Below are 22,759 nucleotides of genomic sequence, written 5' to 3' on the forward strand. Positions count from 1 at the left end.
GCTGTAGGACATGAGAGATTATACCAAGAGCCAGGCAATTGATTAATATCGAATCTGTAAGATGTAGCAAGCAGGGGCCGCGGAAGCGGGGGGCTTCAGCCCCCCACATTTTTCCAAAACTGTGTACAAAAACGTAGAAATGACCATAGGATTGTGATTTTTTGCATGGTCAGCCCCCCCACTTTGAAAACCGTTCCGCGGCCCCTGGCAAGGAAGATAGTGCTTGGCAGTCTCACCTGTATAGGACCGGTAGTGGACATGGTGGTGACAACAGGTGGCATCCAGGGCTGTACCTCAACCGGTGCATTGGGACGATGAGGAGAATGAACGATGGGTTTACGTCCAAGCCATGGCTCACTCTCCAGGTATTCCAGTTGCCTGAAAGACTCCTGACATAGCAACACAAACAGTTAAGGGTTAAAGTGTTAGGATAAGTAGGTCTACTGGCAGAGCCTTACAGTATATAAAGTGAAAAATCAGAGTTAAAAGAGGTCATAATTTGCTATTGACATAAATACCTTTTTTCTACATTAAAACAAATACATGTACTAACATGACTGTAATCATCACTGAGGATCACTTTCATTTTTCAGTACGTGGAATATTTATTTACATCGAACAATTAATGATATCAATAATTTCCTTATGGTGTGTTATTACCCAAGGATCCTGATACAGAAAAGATACCTGAAAAACGTTGAATAGACAAACTGGCTGCAGTGGGTATGATTAGTCTGTTGGCACATACCTTAATTTGCACTTACATCAGAAATTGGGCCTTGAGGGAAGTCTAGCAAAAATTATAACTTGTTTTTTAAACATGCTACAGTACACAATCTCATTCAGCCAATGTAGTCTGAAAAGTTCAGAACACGTAAGCATGTTTTGACTAGTAGAATGCTTATGTTTGCAAGGTTTTCATTTCATTTTCATTTCACTTTCATTTATTTCATCTTCAACAAAATATAAACTAAGTAACTTCTATCGAGTAAACAGATAAATATCATAAACAAAATGCCAAGGACATGGATATACAAAGGTCATGGATATAAATGCCCCAAAACTGGTAGACTCTGTTCAATCAAGGTGCTTTGAAGGTATGGATAAATATGATATGAGAAAAAAAGAATATTATTCATGAAAGCTTGAACAGATACTAGTAAATCCTTTACTTACGTCTCCTGCAGGAGTAGGTCTGGTTGGTGTGCGTGTGTAGTACCTCTGCTCTTGGCTAGGAGGAGCCGGTGGAGTAGGTGTCCATTCCATAGGCTGTCTGCTAGGCTCTGTCCTATTCTCCACGGTAATTACCCTCCTCTCCGAGAACATCGGCTGGGTGGGTTGGATCTCCCTGGCAGGCTCCGTCACAGGAATAGGTACTGGTTGACGGGGCGGGGCATGTACCTCAGCCATGGGTGCGGGGCGTGCCGTAGGTTCAGGCACAGGCGGGATTTCAAAGCTGTCTTGTCGCTGCATGGTCCGCTGCAGAGGGAGTGGCTGGTCTGGACCTGTAGGGTGGAGGTGAAGAAAGAATTTGATATGAAATCATGATAGTGACACAGATGAAGTCATGGTGTGCTAGAAACTAAAGCTCGGCCCCAAGAGGAGAATAAACAGAAGGAGGAGCAGTAGATGAAGAAGACAACCAACAAAACAAAAAAAGAGGAGATAACGAAGAAGACAAAGAAGATGAAGAAGAAGAAAATGACAAAGACGACAAAGGAGAACAAGATGAAGAAGGAGAAGAAGGGGGAGGAAGTGATGAAGATGAAATAGAAAAACAACAACTCACAAAAACAAGAACACACTCCCAAAAGGCAAAGATAACAAATGACACTATACATGCATATACATACAGAGAAAGAAACAGACCAGGAAAAAAAAAGAGAATAATAAAAGAAATAAAAGGGAAGAAAGTGAAGAGAAACTTACACACTTAGGGCAAATATCTTCCTTGTGATGTCATCCATGTAGTGTATCCATATCAATTCTAATGTTTCCTCTTACAAGTTTTTTAATACTTTCCTTCCAAATATGTCCTTTACGACCAAACACAAAAGAGACTATACTGATATCACTCTAAATGGTTTCCTCACAAACAGATCCAACATCAAATTCAAGTAACAATTATCGGCATATTAATTACATGTTCCTTTAGATGAATTGATACTCCAAATTTGAAACTATTCTGTGGAAAGTAATCTTTCACTGACAATCCATATTTTTCCTTCCTTTAGTTTTGATAAAACACCTATTTGGGGGAATGGTGTATTTCCCCTAACCAACCGCTGTTCTCATTATCTTCAACAACTCCAGAAAGTATTGGCAATGATGATAATAATATAATGCACTGCGTGATCCCTTTCTTGTTTTGGCAACTTCAACGCAACGATTTCCTGGAAAATTGCCATTTGGATGAAAATATGGATTATAAGGACAGAGAACTAATCACGATCTATTGTCTTGTTTTTTGGCTATTTCATAAAGATATATTGTAGCACAAGCTAAACATGATATATTCTAGCTTGTTAACAAGAATTGGAAAACTGAATGATCACTCAGAATTATAAAATCTTGATATGTTTTCTTTTCTATGACTTTCAATGAAAGTTGGCTTATCAATATTTGACCTTGATGTATAGAATCTATTTGACGTACATGTATGTATTCATACACAGAATTAATGTTGTTATGACCGTGATGATTTGGCAACATTACTTTCAGACCTTAAAGATACAATGAGTAACATGTCTGTTGTCATAAATTTGTCGAAAATGAGTCCAAATTTAGACTACATTTTAGGTACAGCGCCAAATAAATGAAACTATACCTTAATGAATCTATAGATATTTAAAAAGACCTTTGAAACATGTACGATTTGTTAGTTTGGACAGAATTTGGGTACTATGGTTGTACATTCTTTATGAAAACCTTGTCAAATTGTTTTTCAAAATACAATGACTCATGTGTAATGTGTATGTTCATCACATTGTTAAACATTTTTTTACACTTCAGTATAGAAGCCTTGACTGATCTTTTTCAATGACATTTAATCACGTCCAGCTCTAAGTTCTGATCAATCATGAGCGATATTTTGAGGGCAGAAAGTCATAATCTTACTTCAACAGTGTTTTCCCTCTCTGTTGTAATCATTTGAATAAAAACACGAGAGCTTAGAGCGGTTTAGTCCAGAATAGTTCTGAATAACCTTCATAATTTATCACTGTGTTCAATGCAATTGGTTTCTGGAAAGGAAATGAGGAAGAAGAAACTACCCTGATACAAAATACAATTAAATTTCCTCAGATTTTATTGAAAGTGAAAATCTATGAACCTATAAAAATACTGAAATTTTACAATGTTACTTGGCTATATATTGGAAAATGAAGAAGTTGATGTATATGTACTTGCTTATAAAATGTAATCTTATTGATGTTTATGTTATGTTTCCAAAATGAATGATGATACATGTGAATAATGAGTAGAATGATATGATGTAATGTAAAATTGAATTTCAATGTGATTTTCAAGTCCCATTAATGTGAACATTTTCATTATTACCATTGCTACACCCTATATGATATTTCAAAATTTGAAATATTTGTATGTAGAAACAGATTCATCCCAAGAGAATTCAAAACCACTTGCCAACATAAAGCAAAATATACCCAAGCATGCAATGAGATTGCAGGTATATGTACAACACAGGTCATTTAAGGCCATAGCTGTCACATCTTTCTGTGCAAGCCTTCCGTGTGACTTGCCAGTAACAATTTCTACTGCCCACAATTGACGGTGCCTAGCAAGTATCTCGCAAGAGGTTGCTTGCAGGATTAACTTGCAGCCAATTTGTTCCAGGTTAGTCACGGGTGATTGCAGGCACGGGTACCTGTATATCACCCATTATCGTTTCGCCGATCAGTTTCCAAGCTCTCATCTGGCAGAACCTAAGCCAGCAGGTAGGATGCAGGTAAAACTTTCCAAAATCCTTGTCTGCCTGCATTAATCTTGTTGCATGCTGAAAAACTCTGCAGGCAACAAGCCAAGTAGCTTGCATTGAAAGATGTGACAGTACCCTTACTACTCTTTAAGAAATGTTGTACATGACTTTAAATCACAATACATTTCTCTGTTGTACATGACTTTAAATCATAATACATTTCTCTGTTGTACATGACTTTAATATCATAATACATTTCTCTGTTGTATATGACTTTAAATCATAATACATTTATCCCTGCATTCCTCATGCGGATATTAGTGTTTCATCATTTCAGAAAGGTACATTTCAAGAAAAATGGGTAGTCCCCTTGACTGTTGTTCAATTTCACTGCATGATCTGATTATATATTAGTTAATGAATGATCTGTACTAATGATTTAGTATTGTAGTTATTAGTATTTCAACATTTCACATTTATATTTAGTATTCTAACAACCAATCATGTACCAATAAAATCCATTCTCTATCAAGCTTTGAACTACTACATTTGGTCCCTCGCAACGTTTGAATTCAGTAATAATACCAAGATGCACCCGGCTCTGCATGCTCAAAGATGTAGAAATTAAGTAAACATGCATTTCCTTTTTCCAATGGAGGCTATCCCTTAAAACAGCAAAATTCAGAACAAACTCAAAATAAATAAGCATGAAAATATAGATATATGACTGGTCCTTAGAATTTCTTTCTCTACATCTCTAGATGGAATGAGTATGATTTTACCAAGGTGATAGTCAGCATGCAGTACAGGCGGCAAGACTTTCCCTTTCTCACCATGGGGTGGCGCTCCAGTCTTTACGATGAAGGTCTTGGTCATGTTGGCATAGGCCCGGGGCCCAACAGGGAACTTGGGCGTCTTGGAACCAGAGATGCTCTCGGTAGACGAGCTCAGGTCGTACTCCTTGGGAGGTTCCTGAGACTTGAGTCCATCTTTCCGGTTCCAAAATTCACTCTCCTGGGAGATAATAAAAGAGTGATGCATACATGGATACAAATAGTTTTTAGGTGCTTCAGAAACTGTCTCTTTCAAAAAGTTTGTATTTCAGTATTTATAATGAAGAATGTATTCTATCTTTGCTATAATCTGTTCATATATGTATAGTCATTAAATTATTGTAACATATTATTCAGAAAGTTGATTTCTGAATACATTGTAATTTGTTTAAGAGATGTTGAATAAATGAATTTCAATTTGAATCAATGGCATTATACAAACATATCATATGTAATTAAACTAAATCAAATATCAAATATTTGTAACAAAGACTAAAGAGTAAGAGAGAGATGAGGGGGGTACAATAGCAGAAAACCGAAAAGCAAAAACAAATAGCAAAGAGAGTGTGAGGGGGAGACAAGTTGAGAGACAAAGTGAGTAAAGTGAGAGAAAGGTTGAAGAGAGAGAAAGGGGGGGGGGGGGGGGTTAAACAGATCAAATACATTTAGGCCAATGGGAAAAGTAAGGGTTATAAAATGCAAAAAAAAAAAAATTTATAAGACAGAAAGAGACAAATGAGAACAAGGATATACTATATTAAAGTGACACGAATGGTGAGCAGAATGGTTAACAAACCTTCCTTGGAAGTCCTCCGGGGTTCTGTAGCCAAACCTCTGCACCGGGGTCGACTAGGTTGCGCCTGCGAGGGGGGCGGTAGTACTGCTGGATACCGGTATCAGAATCATAACCTGACTGAGAGTTGGTGCGGCGTGGTGGCCTGGACTGGGTTGCTGGCGGGGTCCTATCCACAAAATCTAATCAAACAAGTAAAAGAGAGTTAGACTAGATTCAAAATCAAGACATGACAAAAAAGAAGAAAAATGTGGGTAAGTTTAAATTCAAAGTTTTCTTTTTTGGTAAAGCATATGCCCATCTTCCTTCATAAGGATTAATAAACACATTCAACAGGTAAAAGAAAGGGAAATATCTAATTGTATTGCTTTACAATAATGGCTTTGAAATTCCAATTATAATGAAATGCATCATATTTGACAACAAAGACAGGGTTGTACAGTATAACATCATACTTTATATCCATACCACATTTCAATATTTGTGTTCTTCAAAGATTCGGGACAAAATGAAAGAGAAAGGATAGAAAATAACAGATATTATACAATAAATGGATATGACAAATGAGGAAAAATGAAAATGATTGAAAAATTAATATGGATTTCAAAAAGAGATAAATCAGAAAAATATTACTCACTTGGCGATCTGTCGGCCACCACCCCTCTTGGTATGTTGTCTACCTCTGTTGGTTCATCAATGTGCAGATCAACTTCATCAAAGTTCTTTTTAGGTGTGGACGTAGCCTGAGGTCTGTGATTGGTCAATGTTTGAGATGTGTTATGGTACCCACCACTGGATTGGTGGGTTTGAAATTGAGTTCGGTTAATCCTGTCATCTGATTGGTTGTTGTTGTTGAGTTGATGGTGAGAAAGGATGGCACGGTTGTCTAGTGAGGCATGCGTGTTATGGTTAGCATCAATCGATGATGAATTGTAAGGGGCACTGAGTTTCTGGATTTCATTGCTCCAGTGAGAGAGCATCTTGACAGCATCATCAAGATTACTGAAGGGATCCTCATTAGTAGAGTTGTTATTATTAGTCTCAAGGAGTTCATCAAGGCCAGAGTTGCTCACACTACGGGTAAAGACTCGACCTTCTTTGTTGTAGGAAGGGGTGCTTCCATGCATGGAGGAGAGAGAGGGATGGGTTGTGTTAAAGGTCACACTTTGTGATGGGTTAGTCGCCTCCACATGCAGGGTTTGTTTGTTTAACGTCCGCACATTTCGCTCAGTCCTAGCCGGCTGCTGATTATGAAGAAGATGGTCGGGCAATCGCGACTCTGGAAGATGAAAATGACGACCCACCGGACTCTTTTCGCCATCCTTCGGTTGCATAGGACTGGTTGGAAAGAACCTCTGTGATGCAGAAGGGCCTGGCAAAGGTTGACCAGTCTGTTGCATAGAATTGCTGTTATAGCTATACCCGTAATTATTCCAGTGCTCTATCTCTTCTCTCCTGTTAGGAACATTATTGGATACCATCTCACGTAAATTATGGTCCTGGTGCTTGCGGGACAGAGTCCCACCATCTTGCGGAGTCCTACTACGAGTGTTACCCTTAGGGGGTAAGGTTGCCAAATTTTCAAACTGTGGCCTCCCTGGACGCTGTGGGATAGGCTGGACTACATTTGTTTTACTTTGATTTGTGCCACTACCCCTCGGATTCTTGCTACTGGTTATTATCTCATCCCGCAAATCAAACTGAACCTTATTACCACCTTTCTGGCTGCTATCTAATTTACTTTCCCTAGTCCTATCATAAGAGTGTTCCTTTGAACCCACACATGTGCCTTGATTACCATTATTAGTGCCTCTTCGCAGCTCCCTAATCCTGTTCATAACCCAATCATAAGAGGGGAGTGTTGGAGGTACAGAGGATGCCCTTGGTGGCTGTTCCACCTCAGGCGACAGGTCCCTTTGGTAGCTACCTATGGGCAATCTGGACCCTTGCTTCTCGCTTTGGTCATGAAAACTGACTTTTGGTCGCTCGTTTGGAATAGGAATGGGTCTTGAAAGACTTGGTACACTTGATGGAGAGAGGAGGAAGTCTGCTTTTCTGAATGCAGACTTCAGCAAATGTTGGGAAGGGGTGAGATCTGACTGACCGGTTCTTTCTCTACTGCTTGTATCGGGAGTATGGGAGACGGACTCATATTCCCGATCCCCGGAGGTTATCTGGGAAGGATGCACAGAGGAACCCTTTTGGGGAGTAGACTGGTATTGTGAGTTACTACTGGAAGACTGTTGTGTGTGGACGTACTGATGTGATTGGTTATTATGAGAATGATACCCATTACCAGGATGATTCCCGCTACCATGGTTACGCTGTGATTGGTAATAAGGACTATTGTCATTTCTATAGTGATGAGGATAGTGAGAAGTAGGTATAGATGAAGTAGAAGAGGAGGAAGAAGAGGAGTGAATGGAAGTATCATAGAGATGCTCTCCCATGGATGTTGAGACTGACAGAGGAACAAAGGCAGATGTTGGAGAGCGTAAATTTCCTGAGGATATGGCTGCGGGCTGCCCACCATGCTGTTTCTGAAGGCTTGAGGAAGTCCTTGTAGCATCGCCTGGCCTTGGAAGAAAGCTATCAACCTCTTCATAAGGATTAACACGAATATTGACTTTAGGCTGATGCTGCGGTGACGATGATTGCTCTATCGCTTTACTACCAGAGTTACTCTTCCACTGGGTAATGGGTATAGCTGGATAATGATAGGACCCATCCTTGTTTAGAACAGCTTCAACTTGGACAGTCTTCTTCCTCCGCTCTGTGGTGTTTCTAATGGTGGTCTCAGAGCCATCATTTCCCTTGTACCTTGTCACATCGATACTAGTTTCATGTGGGCTCACTCCTGAGAGACCAGATGTCAAGGTCTGGTAAGAAGAGGACTTGTAACCAGAATCAACCGAAGGTGTCAAGGAGTTGGAATCGGACACCCTGGATGATACCTTCAACGGTACACTACTGCTGCATGCCGTTTTGGTATTCATAGCAAAGCTGGCATGTCCAGAAGAAGTGTTTGTAAATGGCACGCTACCAGCTTGAGAGGCTAGCTCTGTCCGTGACTGGTACCGCCTCTGTTCCTGTGCGGAATTGCTATGGCTATTGTGGTAGTGAAGGTTTGGTAGATGCATGAATATATCGTAGGCAGACACACGCCATGATAAACACCAACAAACAGGAATAAATATGGAGGAAGGCAGAGATTAAAAGGAAGATGTTAGTGGATCATACCATGTTAATAATAACTTTAATAAAAACCAGGTGAATTCACAAATTGGTTAATAGAGTTGCTACTTGCGACTGTCATGAAATTACCCCCAAATCACCTCCTTTATATGATTTTAAACAGCTTTGATGTTTAATGCTTTGTAAATCACTATATATTTTGCTCTATTTTTTGTCATTATTCCCCTGCAAATGTAGGCTTATCCACTTTCCCCACAGATAGTCATTTCCAAAGGCATAAGATGTAGTATACATGATAAAATAATACAAATATGACACAGTCGCAAGTAGCATCTAATTAGAAAATTCCTGAACATGCTATGAAATGTTTAATACCAATACGTATATAACTTATCATGCAATGGGTCACATCAAACACATACCTGGGGCCTGTTTTAAAAAGAGCTGCGATTTATCAACCGCAACTATGGACGGCCAGTAACTTCAACATCTAAAATGCATGTGTGTTCAAAATATTTTCTAGATATGGTGTATATTCATACATTCATCGTTCTCTTGAAAATTCAGTTTGATTCTTTTTATTTACTAAGGAGATGTGCAAATTTCCTGTAGAAAAAAATAATGGGAGGTATGGATTTCCAGACAGTTGAGATTGATTGGATCAATTGCAACTCTTTGTAAGACAGGGCCCAGATGTTGAAACACGGATGATCTTTAGTAAACTCATGTAGAAACGTAATATATGAATGGCTCACCAGAATGAGAAAGAAAAAATATATGACTTAAATATGATTTAAAGAACAAATTAGGAGTTTAGTTTAATAATTCAAATAATTCTTGATTAAAAGAAAATTAAATGGATTTAAATGAATGATTAATCACATTTTTCCAATGAGAGTATTTCAGATATCAATTTAGAAACCCCTCCAACCAGAAAAAATAATAATAGTGAATAGAAAATAATTGCTGGTTTTGCGTTGGTGTCTCTGTTCATTTACATAAAAGATCTTGTAGTTGGTGCCAAAATGCAATGCAAACACAATCAATGTTCACCCCATGATATTCAAAATAATGCACCATGATATCATTAATGAAACCATGAAAAAAAACCATGAATTTAAGAAGATAGGAAAATTTGCATCACACATCAAAAGGGTCAGTAGTACTCCTCTTTTCCTTCACCAGCAAACCAACTTGAATAAAAAATATCACAAAGGCATCATAACCAGCGAAGAGTCGTTCCATCTAAAAGGTCAAGTAAGGAAACCATGTGGGCCCTGGCCAAGTCTACAGGGATTAAAAATCTCTTTGCAACAAATGGGGTAAATACAAGGTCCAGAAGGGGGAAAAGCATAATATCAAAATATCAAGTTTACTAAAGAATATACAATTCTTAAATGTTCATGAGTTTGTTGGCAAATTTTACCAATTAAAAAAAAAGAGAAATAAAAATAAGTGATGGGGGGGTCATGGTTTTATTAACACACCCATATTTAGCAGCCAATAAGGCTGAATTGCATTTGATCTGCATGAATAATCAGACATCACATATATCTTGGCCTTGAGCCTTTTCTTATAAAAATTAAAATAAAGTCACAATAAATCGTAATTTTCAAGAATGAAAATACATCACCATGCACTTGGTAGTGACTTACCCATCGTTCCTCAGTTGAGCATTGGTAAGAATGGGAGGAACTGGATCATAAGGCGTAGAAGGTGTAGCAGGGACCTTTGGTGACTGATCATCAGCAGGTCTCTGGTACACAGGGTCACGAACCCTATCATGGGTCAGATCAGATAGCTGCCTGTTGAGTGGTCTCTCATGGGGCTCCCATTCTCGGGTCGTGCTGGTGGTGACAGTCCGCTGAACGTAGCTCTGGGCTGGCTTGGCAGTGTTCATTTGCCCAAGCTCGCTAATGGATCGCTCTAAGTCTTTTGAAATAGAAAGAGGGGGAGGTGACACACCCCGTCTCATAGACACGCCACCATCCTGAGGACCAGTCATCAGTAGGTGATCAGGTGCTGGATACATTGCATTCTGCACTGGTGTTACTTCTGTGGCCACCACTGGAGCCTGGTTGATAGGAGTGATGTTGTTACCTTGACGATCCTGCAACTTCTGCTGTTGTGCAAGCCAAGACGGTGGCTCTTCCCTCTTGGCGGACAGTGGTGGGGACACCATAAGGGGTGCCGGCTCGACGTCACCCTCAAAACGAACACGTAACTTTGGAGATGCGTTGACAGGCGTAACTCTGATGGGTTCTCCTGGGGATTCTCTCACAATGGGTCTTCCGTTTTCCCTCTCCCGCTTTTCACGAAGTTTATCCTGCTGCCTCCTGAGCCAGCCAAGCCCATCATCATCACCATTATCAGTAGGACTGACAGGGCTAACCTGTGCAGGGGATGGAGGGGATGGCTGGTACTGTTCGGGCGCATTAGGGCCTTTCCTTAGGAGTTGGAACCTATCCTCTCTTGCTTTCAAAGGACGCGGCTCATACTTGGTATGCACAGGAGATGTTGGGCCATTTTCTAGTCTACTTGCATAAGGAGTCCTTTCTGTCACCCTACTAAGAGAGTTGGGTACGATAGGGGTCTCCACCGGCCCATTCATCTGTGCTACATACGGTTGGGCTGGACTAGCATTGTAACCTATCTGGTTATATGTCATAGGTGTCGGTCCATTGGGAACATTGATTTGTCCTGGGTTGAGGTTCACCTGACGTGGGTTTAAATTCACTTGTCCATTCTGAACCATAGGGCCACTTTGAACCACCGGTCCATTCTGGCTCACAGGACCATTCTGCATTGTCCGATGGTTTGATCCCTTTGGCGTGATCTCATACGTGGGATTGTGCTGCTCCACAGAACGTGGCACACTAATGCCTCCATTCATCATTGGTGGTGCGTATTGCTCCTTATTCGTCACAAGAACAGGTGTGATCATTTCCTGTTGGACCACCTCCTGCTGGATCCTCTCCTGTTGTGGACCACTCTGGTTGGTGTTGGGGTTCTGCTGAAGCTTCTGCTGCATAGCGTCTGTGATCTCTGCATATGGGTTCTCAGCTTCACTGGACTCCTTCCTAGATGCTGGTTTCTTGGAGGGCGAAGAGTTCTCCTGGCCAGCAGCTTCTTCTTTGATATCCTCCTGGACTGGTGGTGGCGGTTTGGGTTTGGATTGGGAAACCGGAGCATGGCGGAGATCCTCACTCACACTAACAATGCGCCTTGTGTGGACAGGCTCATGATGGAGAACCTGGGATTAAACAATTTAGAATAAAGAAGCTGTATTTGAAGATGATGATGGTTATGATATCAAGAACAAAAGAAAGAGCACATGTATAAGTCTATTAGAACCATCATCATGATCACAATCATCATCATCACTTAATAGTAAATTCAAGAGCTTTTCTTCCAAAGCATATAAGGATACACAATCAAAGATTATTAAAGGGAAATATGTGACGAAATACACCATCTGATACAGTTGACATCCTTAAGATACAAAATACTCTTTAGACCAAAGGCAGAATATTGAAAGTCATTATAGGCCTTTGTGACGTTATAGGGCCTATCCAGACCATAATTCAAAATTTACAACAGAACTTCCTCAAAATCTAAAGAACCGTTTCTTTTAACCTCCATTTAAATCCCCCCCTTTGATATTTTATAGGGACCACCATCAAAGTACCCAGATTCAAGTAACTGAACAGACCTTGTTATCAGGGGATGGTGGTGCCTTCCACTGAATGTTGTTGTTCACCATAATTCCTCCATCTGTATCCTCCCCAGTGATGCCTTTGAGCAGTTCATCCAGGGCCATTCTCTCCCGGTAGTCCATGTTTCTCTTGCCTCCATCCTTGGAGGTGTGGACCTGAGGGGCTCTGTCAGGGGAGAGGACATAAGGCAAGGGGGCATTGGTATCCCCATTGGTCAGTCTGGGGATGATCGGAGACTGCTCCGGTGAGGGTGTTTTCTTGACCTGGGCGTAGAGGCTTCCGTCAGGAGCCGAGGAGTGAGGGATGTCCAGGATCATGTTGTTGTTGTTGTTACCTGATGTTTCATTGAGATCAGGGCCTCCATCTAGGGTAGAAAGGAACGATAAAACTTACATGTTGATCCCTTTAAAGAAACCTTTACAAAAATTATTGGCCATAATCCTCAGTGAAGCCATCAGGTATAAATATTTTTAACACATTGATTATAGGATTCAGACTTGCTCTATCAACACCTGAATAGGAGCTACAGAATAGAAACCTCTACCTGATTTAAAATACTCTTCTTGATTTGTTGGTCTTATTTATGATTCTGGCAAAATAAATTTGATAAAATGCACACCAAGACCTTATAGAATGAAAATATAGGAAAATGAAAGACAATGGGCTTCTACCTTCAGGTCCTTCGATGATGTCATTGAAGTGTTCATACGAATCCCATCTGATCAATGGATCATCGATGTGTTCAGACGGGAAGCTAGCTCCTGAGACATAGTCACTCCCATGGAGGGCATCGGGAGTAGAAGAGAAGATCAGTTCTACCTTGGTGAACTCGGGGAATCTAGCATCTATGAAACAAACAAACAAAAAATATCTTGAGTTCTAGTCTTCTTAAGCATTTACAAATTACACAGTTCTGTCAGGGAAAGCACACACTCTTTTGACTTTGTTTTTGTATTTTATGCAAGGAAGTTTCGAAATGGAGACGTCTCTTTCTTTCTCTCATAAAAACAGAGGAGTTGCTCATGTATTCTTTCTCCTGTTCCATGATTACGCCAATATGGTATCATAATATGATAATGATGGTGATAAAATTCCACTGCTGATTGTTGTTATCACTATAACTATGATCATAATATTTTCTATCAGTAAATATTCTCATCATCCTCCTCCTCACAATTATCATCATCATTATCATCATAAACATCAACATCATCATCACCTTCACAATCATCATCATCATCACTACCATCATCATCATGATCATCATCATGATCATCATCATCATGATCACCATCACCATCACCATCATCATCATCATCATCATCATCATCATCATCATTGTCATCATCACCATCATCGTCCCAATTGCACATCCTACCTGTACAGGCATCATCTAGTTCCTGTTTTTGGAAGACTAATCTATACTCCATCACTGCTGTTGTATGAAACTGACATCTGAAGATTGTGTCTCGAGTTGTCGACCTGAATTTCTTATGGTAACACTTTAGCTGTAACATGGATGAAAGAAAAGAGAGAGTGAAGTTGAACTAGTTTAGTCAATTGTTACATTTCGAGCCTGTGCTCAAATTTAAACTAAATACACTGATTAGCATTTTAAGAATTTGATAGTATTCTATTAAGGCTATTAACACAACAATCCTGTTGTAGTGATAAAAAAACCTAGCCATTTTAATCTTCACAGAGTAGAAAGGGGTGCTCTATGAATTGCAATATTTTAGTTTTCTTTGAATTTGTCAAAACAACACAAAAGCTAATGACATTAGCCACTATGAAAAATATAGTTTTAGCTAAAAAAAATTGCATGCTATTTGTACATGTTGACAATAGTTAACCTCAATCATTTTTACCATCATTCTATTCATTATAATTACCTACATACTCCTTTTTAAACATTTGAATTTATACGTTTAATTTCCATAATGATTGTAATGTTTAGAAATATGTAAATGGGACACAATACCACACAGAACTTGTAAAGGATGCCTTTTTCTATATTGAGTTATTTATAGAGAAAATTATGAATTTTGATAGTTTCAAACTTACCAGGATATCACCTCTAAGAGGAATTGCTCTACCGGGCGTGATCACAAACCGACTAGTTCCTTCAGGCACAGTGCTACAAATGAGACATTGGATAAAGAGATATTTCTTTCATACATTTTCCTTCAATATATTAAATTAAGTTCAGCCCTTCATAAGTAATCTAGAACAATATAAAAAGTAATGCGCAATTCATTAAATACAGTGAAAAGCACAAAGAAATGTGTCAATTATTCAAACTCCACTCAAGTTTGAAAAAAAAAAAAAATAATAATACAATTAATTCTGCACAAGTAAGCCTTCCAAAAGTCTGATAAAGTTATAAGCCAACACATTTTTCAAAGACCATTTTGCAAAACATCTGTCTTCTAGGGTGAATTTCTAATAAGTTCAACAGATATCCAATTCATCTTAACTGAGGAGAGTCACCTACATAAAAAAATTTTCTGCAAGCTTATGTTCTTTGAGTGACCAAATCCACTCATATTACAACCCCTCAAATAAAAAAAAAAAAGATGAAAAAAGAGAACGACGCATAGAATATTGTAACTTTTCTCAGTCTTGGTTGTCTCAGGCAGTGATGCTTTTTTGCTCTCATAGACACATCGCTGAAACTTACATGTATGATACAATAAGAAATGCTACTTACTAGACACCCGATGTGTATACAGGACTCATGCCTTGATAAACCCTCAAGAAAGGACGACAACCTGACAGAAGAAATGAAGAGCAACAAATCAGAATTGCTGGTCCAATTATTAATTTCAATTACTTTCTGCATTTATTGTAGAATCAAAATACAAAATTTTCAATAAAACTGAAATATTTTTGTCCTGATGAGCAGTGTTCATTGCACCAAAATCAATTAACAAAAAATAAATACCATAGTGATGATTTCGGCAAAGCTGCATCAAATAAGAATTAAAAAGAGATTTCATCCTTAATTTGAGATTTTAAGAAAAGAGTAACAAGTTACAAAATAACAGATGAAGAGTATGATGAAATCAAAAGCTTGTTATAGATAGTTTTTACCTCCATTAGAATCATAGTTAGGCACCCCATGGATGACAGCGTGATGAAGAAAGAGGGGTGAGCTGTTGATCTGGATGGAGTTGGTTAAAAGCCCAGAGAAGTAATCAATATACCGCATCTGAGAAGGGTGCATGCTGCCCCAACCTTTGGCATCCAAGAAACGCTTCATGGCATGACGATCCATCGTCGAATCATTTCTGAAAGAGGGATATGGAGCGAGAAATGAAATCCCCAGCTAATGTAAAAATAACATCATGTAATACTGTTGAAATGGAAAACTTTTCCTTGTGATAACACCTTTTTTTGTACCAACCACTATCCTGTAATTCTATTTTCGTGGATAAAACAACTCCAAAGCCCTGGGCCCCATTGTATAAAAGTTACCATTATGGTAACTTTGCCACGCAATGGTAGCTTTCCAGAAGTCCTAGATTCTGATTTATTGTTGATCAGCGTTACCATGGTAGGTATAAAAGGATGGCAAAGTTACCATAATAGTAACTTTTGTCACAGGGCCCTGTACCATAAATTATACGATCAATTGTACAATTAAGCATATCTGTAAGTCTATCACTAACCAAATACAAAAAGTACAATCAACTTCATATCATTCAATCTATTTATGTTATACCCCCTGTACTAACAAAACAACAACAGAAAATCCCACTGCTGCCACCACTGATTACTTTTGATACAACACTTGAAATATAATGAAGATGATCTGAGAAAACTATGAGAACAATAATAGAAAGTGAAAGCAAAACAAACTACTAAATCTCCTGGAAGGAACTTTCTCTTTATTTATAAAGTTAAAGTGAACTTTTACCATTTTCATTTTGTATAACATTTAGTGATATATATTCCTCATTTGGAATTAATTGCTTTAAACTGTTATCATTATTGTTATTTGTATTGATTGAACATTTTATTCTTGTTATTTATGCTGTTCAATCATATTTTTGTATTGTATTGTTTTATTTTCTATGTATATATCTGTACTCAATGCCTTTTTTAGAAATGAATAAATGAACTGAACTGAACTGAAATAAGTCGCATTATCACTGACTTAAGTAGTATTGCATTGCATATCATTTACACATGCAATCAATCAGAGAATTTAGTCTTACAATTAAGTGCAAAGCTTGAGTTAAGGAGCTTAGGATGGTCCAGCTAGGTGATGATCAGGTTTAATCTATCTTGATCAGAATGATCAAGAAAGCTCCCATTCCCTTGGCCTACTACAATACTTTGGACTTCTACAGACAAAATTCTTGTGTCTGTAATCAGAGTGATATCCATACAGGCAGACTGATGCTGATAATGGGTTGGACCTAATCAAATTGCTGAACTACAATGCCACAACAAATTGTTTGTCCTTGATTTAAATTAAGTGAGAACCATAACTGAATTGGAAATCAGATTAGACCACCTGGTATTGGCCCAAATGGTATATAAAAAATGGTGATGAACCATAATAAAAAAAGATGGATATAAAGTACTTACCCTGAAGTGATGCTCAGATAGTTCATAAAGGCTGATACCACTACGCCAATGGGTCCCCTACCACCCTGGACAAGGAAGGAGAAGAAAGAATGATATATCAGGATTTACAAAAGGTAATCTCTAAGTGCAAAAGAGCTAATAACTGCAGTATTCCACAGAATGTCCATTTAACACAGGAGTTGGGTTGACTGTGGCAATTTATATTGGACACTGTTCTCATTACGCTTTCTAAAATGAGTTTACTGGAGAACGGTTCAGGAAACTAGTTTGGAAGATCGCTTTGCTAACGTTCCCATTTGATCATACGAAAATGGTTTTCAAAATCACTTCACGTAAAGGGATCTTGTTGCTATGGAAATGCTCTCAGAGGGGTGACATGTTTTCATAATGTGCGAAGATCGCTTCCCAAAGAACGATTGTGTCCTCACTTACGCTAAAACCAGTTTATCAGTTTATCGATCTTGAAAACTACATCGCGAGGTGGTTTTATGAACCGGTTTGGAAGATCGCTTCGACCGTTCTCATTACACGTTAAACTAGTTTCCAATTAACTAGTTTCCAGTAAACTAGTTTTAGGAAGGTAGTGAGAACCATGTCTTATTCCACACTAAAGCTATTAAAATCACAATTATCTAATTGAGCAGATGATGTAGTATTGTTATTTCATAACACTCTTCCCTTTCATAGTCTGTATTAATAAAGTCAAATCTGCTTTAGTGACCACCTGAATAGAAGAACCCCTTTCAATGAATACCACACATTTGATTTGCCTAGAACATTTTTGTTTCCTATTGAAACATATATAACAGAAAGACTACCTGCTCATAAGGCCCACTATTCTTGTTATCAATGGAAAGTGGACATACCTTACAATGTAGCACCACAACATTGTTGAGGTTACCCTTCATCCAAGTCTCAATCTGTTTGCATATGCTGCAAAGCCTCTCTAAGGGAGGGGCGAGGACGTTGGGCCAGCCCAAATCACGCACCTAGTGAGGAAGATGCAAGAGAGAAATACAGAGATTATAACTGATAATTATTGTTGATGTGAAAAGCCTTTTACAAGTTGACGATCATAATCATCGTTATTATCACCATCATCATCATCATCATCATCATCATCATCAACACCACCACCACCACCACCACCACCACCACCACCACCACCACCACCACCACCACCATCATCATCATCATCATAACCATCATCACCATCACCACCACCATCACCACAAACCATCATCACCATTATCATCATCATCATCATCATCATCAACATCATCATCAACATCACCACCACAAACCATCATTACCACCACCACCATCATCATCATCATCATCACCATCATCACCATCACCACCACCATCACCACAAACCATCATCACCATCACCATCACCATCACCATCATTATCATTATCATCACCATCATCATCATCATCATCATCATCATCATCACCACCACCACCACCACCACCACCACAAACCATCATTACCATCACCATCACAATCTCCACCATGACTATCATCACAATCACCACCATCACAATAACCACTCCCACCAATACCACCCCCACCACCACTACCACCATCGTAGCACAATCACACCACCTGAACCACTGTCAATTATCATCACTACCAACACCACCTCCACCATGAACACTCTTACCATCAACATCGATTAATTCCTTGAATGCACGAGCGCTGAAAGGCAGCTCGAGCTAAAGCCGGGGTAATAATAATAACAATGCGCCTCGGAATAGATTGTTTCTAGATAGATGGCGCTATACAAATGCCTAATATTATTATTGAGCGCTATCATTCTATCAACATTTCAATTAAAGCCAGACATCAAAACTAAAACAAATAATTTTGTCAACCACTACAACCACTATAATCGTTCACTACAACTTCTTTTTAGCCACACCCACCATCAACAACACTATAACCACTAGGACTATATTACCATTCTCCTTACCTCTTGGTTTAGTTTGGATACATCATGTCTCCTCCTTGATAGGTTAAAGACCACGTAGCAGTTGTTGTGTTTGCTCTTTAGCATCCGGACTACATCTCGTAAGTTGCTTCGGTACTGGTTCTCAAGACCACCAGAAGGGAAAGACACGGCTACAAGGGCAACAAATAAAATGGCTGATTCACAAAGCTGTTTTCAAGTTACATATGGCTATAGGAATGACTAGTGACTTTTGATGTCAATCCAGGGGGGGGGGATTTCGATTTTTCTTATTACGTACAGTGGCCAATGGGAGCAGGTAATCTTATCCCCCCCCCCACACACACTATGGACAAAAATAAATCTTGAAATCCGGCCCAAATCAAGATTTTCAATCATTTTGACTAACAACAGCTACAGTTAAATTTAATCATTGAATACTAAAATACTCTTTCTCAACAAGCATCTTAAAAGATTTAAATACTTTCTTTTAAAAAGCTTCTGAATGGAAAATTCAATATTTTCAAGGTATGGCTATGGATGGTCACAGGAAATGCACTCCCATAATGTTCAAACAGAGAAAATTATGGTTATCTCATTTAACACAATATAGGATCACCTATAACAAATGGAGGTTCATGTCTTTGTTTTGTGATTCTGAGAATTAGTGATTCATACAGATTTCGGTACTTAATTCAAAGTCAGAATATTGTGCACTGAGAAACATCAGTACAAAGTGCCTTACAGATGTTATAACAAAAATATCTAATGTTTTAAATTCAAGTTCTTACCAATTAATCTCTCTGTTATATAATCCACTTCAAGATCAAATGAATATCTAACGAGTCCATCTCCACTCCTGGAAACAAAAACAAACAAAACAAATTGTTAGAAAAATTAAATGTTAAAGAAAATAAAATAGGTCTAGTAATGAGAGCTGGTGCTTTGGTTACACTGCTGCTTTCTAAGTTGGGGATTAAAAACAAATTCTGGTGTTAGACCATCACTGTGATGATTATTTGAACGATTGGGCATTAGATTACAAGTAAATTATACTAAATGGGTTGCAGTAGACCACATGTAGCATAAATCAAATAGGAATTAAACCAAATTGATTGCAGATTTTATGGCCCGTATTCTGAAGTCGGGGTTTAACTTAAACTCAGGTTAAAAGTTGTGGTTTAAGTATGGATAGCCAATTGTTACATAAATCACTAACGGTACAGATATCATATTTCAGCTCATTTGGCTCTCAAATCATTTATAATTGTCCAGGAAGTATAAATAGATGATTGTCTTCACCATCGATGAATCAGGAAAGAGCACAGTTAAACAAGAAACATACAACTTAATAAAAATTTTGACACATTTGGCTTCCCATAAATTGAGCACAGAGTTAGACCATGGTCTAACTCAAAGTTAAACCTGACTTCAGAATACGGGCCTATCGGTTTAGCAAATGTGTTATCAGACTATCTGAGGAGACAAACTGTTTGTAGACAAAGTGAATATAAACATGTTATTGAACGGTCAACCAGGATCTTAGTTAGATGTAGAACTATTATTTACACCAACATTCTGCTCAAATGGCTAATGGTAATGTAATACTCACTTGATAGATATCGACTTTGTCTGTATGGTTTGAGGTTGCATCTGATGTTGTATTAGTTGTTGCGGTTGATGTTGTTGTTGTATGCGTTGCTGTGGTTGTTGTTGTTGTGGTGGTGATGGGGCATGTTGTATCTGGACATTTGATTGTTGCATGATTGATTTAACAGGTTGGAGCTTGGGAGATTCATCCAGTTGTTGCATCTTCCGTGCTGTTGCCGGGGTGTGCTGTAGCCGAGGAGTGGACGGCGGAGTGGGCGTGGTTGGCGTCGAGGGCGAGGAGGAGGGCTTTTTGCGCCGATTCTCTGACGGGGATCCAAATATGTACTTGCCTTCAGGCGAAATCTAATACATGGATTGTATTCAGGGATTTAAACAAAGAGCAAAAATAATAAATCAATCAGACTGCCTGCTTTCTTGTCCTTTTTTACAATAAAAAGATTAGTCAGTAACAGAAAAAAAAATTCAAACATGAATGAACAAATCTGATTTATGTCAAGTTATATCATGGATTTTCTTCTTTCTCTTCTGCTATACATTTTGTTCTGTTTTCCAGAAAGAAATCTAAAAATTCAATACTCATGGACAATATTTTCACAGTCTAAAACAGGATTTTTTTTTCTTCAATTTTTATTCAAGCTTATGGCTCCAATATTAATGATTTCTGATTAGGTTCTGTCCGCTGACCTCATTTTCACACACCATGGAACTGAAAATGAGGGCAAACCAGAGCAGAAAAATCTGGCTAACATATCATGGAAATTCAGAGAGGAAAAGAAGGGATTAGTGCCTTGTGAACAACTTCCTTTGCCGTTATTGGATTAAGATGCTCCTGAGACTATCACCCCTGACAGTGGCAAGCTCAGTAAGATAAACACTAGAAGATGTACGGTATGTTAAAGTAGAGGTTCACCCTGATATCAAGATTGTTCATAAATAGGCTGAGAGGTTGTTACTTTCCTCAAAGTGGAGTTTGCAATACAATTTCTCTTACTACATAAAGAACAAAGATAACCTAATAATTGCATGACCGGCTGCAGTCTTTTCTAAAATTCCAATCCGGATATCATTATTAAACAAAAGCCCCCTTCATGAATCACACTTTCTTTAGACTGTATATAACATAAACTTGCCTCTAATCAAAGCAAATATTTCTGGCCACCCTTCCTTGAAATTCCATTATCCATATAATAAAATAATGTAAAAATTAAAACATCAACAACACAACATGCCAGTTGCAAACATGGAATTAATTGAATAACTAAGATGTTTTCTCAAATTTCTCTTAAAATGGAGGAGGAAGTGACTGTTAGGAAAGCCTATCAGAGGGCAAGAGGGGTGTAAAATATCACCCATCACGTTCCCCTCTACCAAACTTTTTCTGATTAATGGTAGACAGATGAAAGAGATGAGGTTATCTTTACTATGAGGCTTGAGGAAAGTGATTTGATCTAAAGTCCACATATGGCTTAATTGAATATACTCAGGAATTCAATTACATCTTTCGGGAGATATATCAATAAAAAACAATACACTTGATTTTGATGACATTTTTTAGACTAAATCTAACAGTGCACAAAATGCATATAGTGTACTAGTAACAGCTGACAAGAAGAGTAAAAAAATGGAGAAATGGAGAAAGGAAACAAATCAAATGAGGAAATATCATGTAGAAAGATTGTGAAAATACAGTAAGACCTCTCCACAGAGGTACATGTGTAGCTGCTTATTGTTGATCAGGATAGTTAAACAAAGTAACTAGGAAAAGAGGAAAATGTATTGGTCCTACCATCCTAATAGTACATGTAATTGACAGAAAACTTAACAAAACAAATCTTAAACAATTTTTTTTTAAAATATAAATCTAAAGCATTTTCAGAGAACTGGATAAAATCTTGCTCTTAGTAGGCTATATTCCCGTCAGACCCTAGCATATTTGCTATCATTTTCACATGTTTGTAAAGATCCTCAAACTGTAAAACACAGAGAGATACAAAGTAGATATTAATGATGGAACTATCTTCCAAGATTTATGGCTAACTAAACGAGACAATGACGAGTCCACAAGAATGGCTACGTGCAAACTGCACATACACAAACGTCAGTTGGAAATTACAATTTATGGCCA

At 38.3% G+C, this 22,759-nt stretch overlaps 1 protein-coding gene across 1 annotated transcript in view; it reads right to left on the reverse strand.

Annotated features, from left to right (window-relative positions):
* Positions 1–22,759, reverse strand: part of LOC129261203 (uncharacterized) — a 66,223-nt gene that overhangs the window by 27,660 nt on the left and 15,804 nt on the right. Inside the window, exons 4-20 of the mRNA XM_054899279.2 lie at positions 20,636–20,976; positions 19,815–19,882; positions 19,048–19,196; positions 17,937–18,059; positions 17,071–17,135; positions 15,568–15,764; positions 15,185–15,245; positions 14,539–14,611; positions 13,853–13,982; positions 13,146–13,319; positions 12,471–12,838; positions 10,414–12,011; positions 6,201–8,671; positions 5,567–5,745; positions 4,771–4,951; positions 1,177–1,505; positions 237–389 (exon numbers count right to left, since the gene is read on the reverse strand). Coding sequence (XP_054755254.2) covers positions 237–389; positions 1,177–1,505; positions 4,771–4,951; positions 5,567–5,745; positions 6,201–8,671; positions 10,414–12,011; positions 12,471–12,838; positions 13,146–13,319; positions 13,853–13,982; positions 14,539–14,611; positions 15,185–15,245; positions 15,568–15,764; positions 17,071–17,135; positions 17,937–18,059; positions 19,048–19,196; positions 19,815–19,882; positions 20,636–20,976 — 6,660 coding nt within the window. The remainder of the gene's footprint in view (positions 1–236; positions 390–1,176; positions 1,506–4,770; positions 4,952–5,566; positions 5,746–6,200; positions 8,672–10,413; positions 12,012–12,470; positions 12,839–13,145; positions 13,320–13,852; positions 13,983–14,538; positions 14,612–15,184; positions 15,246–15,567; positions 15,765–17,070; positions 17,136–17,936; positions 18,060–19,047; positions 19,197–19,814; positions 19,883–20,635; positions 20,977–22,759) is intronic.

This window comes from Lytechinus pictus, chromosome 1 (assembly GCF_037042905.1).
Source record: "Lytechinus pictus isolate F3 Inbred chromosome 1, Lp3.0, whole genome shotgun sequence".
In the NCBI taxonomy this organism is placed as follows: Eukaryota; Metazoa; Echinodermata; class Echinoidea; order Temnopleuroida; family Toxopneustidae; genus Lytechinus; species Lytechinus pictus.